At 42.5% G+C, this 5,799-nt stretch overlaps 1 protein-coding gene across 1 annotated transcript in view; it reads left to right on the top strand.

The window, feature by feature from the left end:
- LOC102045079 (thiamine transporter 2) overlaps positions 1 to 5,134 on the top strand; it is a 6,000-nt gene extending 866 nt beyond the window's left edge. Inside the window, exons 2-5 of the mRNA XM_031060031.1 lie at positions 1 to 419; positions 1,907 to 2,099; positions 3,673 to 3,814; positions 4,938 to 5,134. The exon at positions 1 to 419 is cut by the window's left edge and continues 335 nt beyond it. Of these exons, the coding sequence (XP_030915891.1) occupies positions 1 to 419; positions 1,907 to 2,099; positions 3,673 to 3,814; positions 4,938 to 5,117 (934 nt within the window). The 3' untranslated portion in view covers positions 5,118 to 5,134. The remainder of the gene's footprint in view (positions 420 to 1,906; positions 2,100 to 3,672; positions 3,815 to 4,937) is intronic.
- Positions 5,135 to 5,799: the final 665 nt, after the last annotated feature.

Below are 5,799 nucleotides of genomic sequence, written 5' to 3'. Positions count from 1 at the left end.
ATTCCTGTGCGCGCTCTTCCTGCCCATGCCCCAGAGGAGCATGTTCTTCCACAGGAGAGAGGCCCCTGAGCCTGTGCCAGGGCCTGGCAAAGGGCTGGCTGTGGGCACTGCCCCCAGGCCCCAGAGCTGCCAAGAGGAAAGGAGCCCTGATGCTGCTGCCAGGGCCCCGAGCCCCCAGCCCCAGGCTGGCAGTGCCGGGCCCCACAGGCACCTGCTGAGCGTGCTGCTGCAGCTGGGCAGGGACCTGAGGCACTGCTACAGCTCCCGCAAGCTCCTCTGCTGGTCCCTGTGGTGGGCTCTGGCCACAGCCGGCTTCAACCAGGTGGTGAATTATGTCCAGGTGCTGTGGGACTTGCGAGCCCCCTCGCACAGCTCTGCAGTGTACAACGGAGCTGTGGAAGCCATAGCAACGTTTCTGAGTAAGTCAATGTTTAAACATTGATCATAATGACAGCCTCTGAAGTTTCACTTTAGTAAACTTTCAAAGTGCCATTCCATTGCAGGCGCTCCAGGGAGCCAGTGCACACCCTGTGCATTCCAGACCTAGGTCTTTGATGTACAACAGTTCAAATGTGAGTTATGTTGGTTTTTCTTTAGTAGCAGACAAATAACTCTATTTTACCAATATGCAGGAAGTGTGCAAGTCACACAGACATTGCATCTAGCTGGTAAATCCATTCAGAAGCACCGCTGTTTCTTTGGATGAGGCTATTGGGTGTTGGTTCCCCCCACCCCCCAAAAAATACTGCATTGTTCCCATAACAATGCTATCAGCTTTCACAGATGGGAGAAGTTTTCTGTAAAAATTTTACAAAAAAAACCCCATAATCCTCTCATTTAATTTTTTTTTCTAGTGAATTACCCTTGTGCAAGCAGACAAAAAGAAAATTTTAGTCGTTACATGATACAAAGATTTTTGGGGGAAAAAAGACCCTATGAATCCTTACAATACTGATCTGAACCATTCCATTTTTGTGCCAGGAGCAGATGCTCACATCACACATGCAAAGTGAGGTTATCAAAAGGTAACATCAGAGGATACCACCCTGCCTTGGCTCACATTGCACTGTTGTAAAGAACTTGCACAAGATGTAGGAGTGTGTTTTATCAGGAAAAATAAACACATCTGCACCACACCTAGTCATTCAGGTCACCCTTACAGTCTTTAAGGAGAAACAGATACCACTCTTGCAGCAGGCAACTAAATAGACCACGTGAATCACGAAGTTGAAGAACTCCTGTGATATCTACTCCTTGATGAATTTCTCTCTCTCATGGACTTGCCTAGTTCTCAGTGTATAAGTATAGAAGTTTTTAAATATAATTTATAGAAGTTTTTATAAGGGTCTGGGACCCCTAAGATGAGCAGCCAGGTGGCTTAACTTTGCAACAGATGCATCTTCTAGGAGGCCCACAAAATGCAAACCTATCCTTTCTCGTTCCTTGGATATACTTCCTTGATGCCTCAAAACTCACTTTTTTGACAGTTTACCCCCTCTATGAGGTGCACAGAGCTAAACTGTTCAATAGAAGGTTTACTAGCCTAACTAGGAGAAGGTGGAAGAATTTCCTTCTTGAACTCCAAACCATGTTCCTAGTTCTCTCCCCAGAGAGCCATGCTGTGTACAGACACCTAAATAATGAATCCTCCTACATTGCAGTAAATGTATCCTGTGAAGTGGAATAAAACACTCAGAACGGAATGGCAGAGACTTGATATATGCAGTTGTCTTAAAATGACCAGTCATCTGCACAGCTGCAGAAGTCATCAGAAATGCTTTCAAACTTCAGACTCCTCTGCTTCATTATTCAGCATTGCCTTTTGGCATGTGAGTGTGGCAGGACTTGGTCATACAGGCTGTGGAACAGATACAATATTTACATGTATTTTTTTCTCTTTTTCTAGGCTCAGTAACATCTTTCCTAGTACAATACATGCAGATTAACTGGGACAATTTTGGAGAACTGGCTTTAGGGATCTTCTCTGCAATAGATGCTGGTTGTCTGTTTCTCATGCACTTCTCTACCAGCATCTGGGCATGTTATGCTGGATATCTCATTTTCAAGGCATGCTATGTTCTCCTCCTGACAATAGCAACGTAAGTACAAAACATCACAATGCATCATCATCATGCACAGAATACTGACCCTACTTTGAGTTTGCTTTGGGCATCCTTTTCCTCAGAGGTAGCTGACCTAATGCTTGACATAACTGTTTAGGTAAGGACAAGAACATTTAAATGTCTGGTTATGTTGTTTCCATTCTTCCAAACAATCAGGAAAGAAAATTTGTCAAAAGGACATCCAACATTTACCTAAGCAGAAATTAAATAAGGCACAAGGTAATGTTATTACTAAAGGCAATGGTAACTGCAAAATGTAGAAGCCACTTTCCTCCTTCCTGGCATGAAAGATGCAGAGTGAACAATAGGGACAAGTATACCTTGACAGCCATCCTTTAGGATCACCATGTGTCTAGAGCCCCTACTGATGAACCTTTTAGCATGCCATGACCTGCATGAATGGAGGAAAAGACTCCACATAAAGTGTTCCCCAACATAATTTTATACATATGATCATTAAATGATATTAAGATGTAAAGAAGGAATAAAAGGGAACATAGGACATATAAACCCAGATGAGATCTCATAGGAGACCAAGCTATTCTGTGGTCAGAAATAGAAATGTATAAATATTATTAACAACAAATATTTCATCCTGTGTAATAAATATAAAATGTTATTGCTCCAGTCATTTTCTTGCTTGGAATGTCTTTAGACATACCACACTATTTCATTAACAAAAATACTGGATGCATTTTGTGTCAAACTCCAAAATTAATCAGATACCATTAAAAAAATTGCTAACATTATAATGCATGGCAAAGTTATGCCTGTCTTGAAGGAAGCCAAGTGAGTTCTTAATTGTCATTTTGGTAGACTGCTACTACATTATAGTTAATTACACCTGGACTATTTCAATATATTCTAAAAAAACCCCAACAAAGTAAAATCTTGCAAAAAACTCCCAAGGTAAAATCATTGAAAATGAGTCCTGAAGGAATAACACCCTTTTGTTTGTATAGAAATTTTGCAGGTATATATTGCAAAGAAAGATGTTTTCATTATTGTCAAAAAAGATATTGCAAGGAAAAATCTATGGGCTCTTGACAGAAATAAGGAGCATGTTACCTCCACTGTCAAATTACAAAGCAAAATGTGACTTATTACCATGGAAAGTTTGGTTAGAAGATACCCAGAGTGACCTCCCAGCCAGGGCAGAACTGCTTCAGTGCCAGAGCAGGTCACAGCTTTGCCTGGCCAGGTCTCTGAAAGTTTCCAGCCATGGACTCTCTACAGCCTGTCTGGCACAGTCTGTGCAGGCAGAGAAGGAGCAAAGGGGAAGGGTACAGAGAGCTGACATTCTACCTGATCATCTGAAAGCGGGGTTTAGAAAAGCAGCCCCGTGCAGTTCAAAAAAACTATTAAAATACACTATGGTACCCCAGACTGTTTTTTTTTTTTTAGAGAAAGCAATGAAGCAAACACACAAATGAAGCACCATTTCCTGTGTCCTTGATGCACCATCTGCATGAATCACTTTCTCTTCATCAACTGTTTGACAGCAATAGCTTTTCCAGGGGAAGTGACTGACCTGCCAGTTTCCCGTTAGGTTCCAGATCGCCGTCAATCTGAGCATGGAGCGCTATGCCCTGATGTTTGGATTCAACAACTTCATTGCCCTGCTGATCCAGACCATTCTCACAATAGTTGTTGTAGATTCAAGAGGCCTGGGACTGGACATAGTGACTCAAGTAAGTGCAGATACCTTACTTCCTATTTACTGCTCAGCCAAATCATCTTCAAAATTCTTATGCCAAAGGCCAACTTAATTATCTTTCCTCTATAGAAATCCAGACATCGTTCTTCCCTTTTGCCTTTTAATGCATTTATGATTACAGATGCTGGTCTGTTACTTTTCAAAGGGAGATACACCAGAAGATAATTAACCAGGCCCTGCTATCCAACCAGTTTTAGTAGTTAATAGGACACCATCCTCTCTTCCCAAAAGCTCAGACTGGTTCTGTCAGATGCAGAATGGGAGTTCAGGACTATGAAGCACAGTCTGGATTATCTGAGTTATTTCACCTCAAGTAACTTCTGATTCTAACTCAGGAGGAAACCTGGTCTGTATCTCAACATGTGCAATAGAGTCTTCTATTTGGCACTTCATTTGGGATGGGACATCCTATCTCACAACAGTGTCCCTAAATTCAACCCAGTGTCACTCATGTTGAAGTCAACTGAAACCTACTGACTTCTGCATTTCCTCAGATGGGCTCTCAGCTGGGGCAGCTTTCTACTCTAATGGGTCTGAGGAAGACTAAAGCTATTCATACTTTGCACAGAGAAGGCAAAAATTACTTTCAAAGAGTAAAGATTGAATCAAACATTAAATCTTTAAAATTAAGGACAGGAATATGTAGGACTTCATAAATAGCCTTGCAACTGTTTCTGGAAATATTGATATAAAATCACAGGGTATTTACTGAAACCATTGTGATGACATTTACTGAAATGTGTAAAAGAAAAACAAGGATGAACTCAGGTTCTTCATGCAGATTATTCATGATCATGTGGGTAATGAAGGTTACTTCTACATTTTGCACTAATAGAAGAAAATATCCTGTTCTTATCCCTCTCCCTGTCTGATGTTTGATAAGAGGCGTAAGGAATGGAAGGGGCAGTTCTTCATTTCACAGTTATCTGCTGTACACTTGCAAAGCTGAGATTTTGCTTAGTCACAAAGCAAAAACTCAAGTGTAGAGAAACTGCCAGAACACAAGAAAATCAGAGTGACTGTCATCTTCAGAAGAAGCAGCACTTCTCTAATGTGTTTTTCATTAATTGTTCTGCCTTTTTCTCCTCTTTTCCCAGTTTTTAATTTATGGCAGCTACTTCGCAGTCATACATGGGATTTTCATGATCAGAAGCATTTGTGTGCTGGTCTCATGCAAATGCCAAAGGAAAATAGTGAGATCTTGCACAGAGCAGCTGAACCAGGCTGAGCACGAGTCAAGAGAGCAGATTGTCACAAGTTACATGGCACGGCTGTAGGAGGCAGGCAGGCTGGAGAAGGGTTTCTCCTGGGAGAAGAGCTCCCAGCAGGGAAGAAGAGCAGCATGCAGGGAACAGCAGTGCAAGAAGAACGTTCAACTCAGCCCTAAAAAGCTACGCTGAGTCATTCCAGCACTTCAGCACAACATATGCCAGCAGAGAGCTCACCAGAATGGCACTGTGCCAAGAAGAAAAGATAAGTTGCTTTAGATTCTTATTTACATACATATAAATAGCTTAAGGGCAGTAAGATATACACAGAATCAGAGCAGCCACCTTTGCATCCCCCCGTGCACGATAGCAGAGAGCAGAGTTCACCCTGCCTTGCTCATAGTAGCTCCTGAATGTGGTGCTGACAAAGCTGCTTCTGCCACATTTGTTGATGCGGTGGCTGAGGATGTGACTCCCCTTTGCACAGCCCTTGTTCTGAACCAAGGAAGAAAAGATCATGTTGGCATCATTCTATTCTCTCATACACACTACAGGCAGATGGGGGACAGGCTCCTCCTGTCTCATCCCATAGCTCAGTGCACACAGGCTGCAAAAAGCTGGGCTTGCACAACCTGTCCTGGGAGCTTCACTGCAACATCACAGTTATTGCTTGGCCCACATTTGAGAGCTACAAACACTGTCCAGAGTCCAAGCAAAAGGCAAGAGCACCACTCCTTTGCTTGTGCTTCCA

Source organism: Geospiza fortis, unplaced genomic scaffold (assembly GCF_000277835.1).
Source record: "Geospiza fortis unplaced genomic scaffold, GeoFor_1.0 scaffold318, whole genome shotgun sequence".
NCBI classification, from domain to species: Eukaryota; Metazoa; Chordata; class Aves; order Passeriformes; family Thraupidae; genus Geospiza; species Geospiza fortis.
The sequence above is the reverse complement of the archived record's forward strand: the minus strand, read 5'-3'. Positions and strand labels throughout refer to the sequence as shown.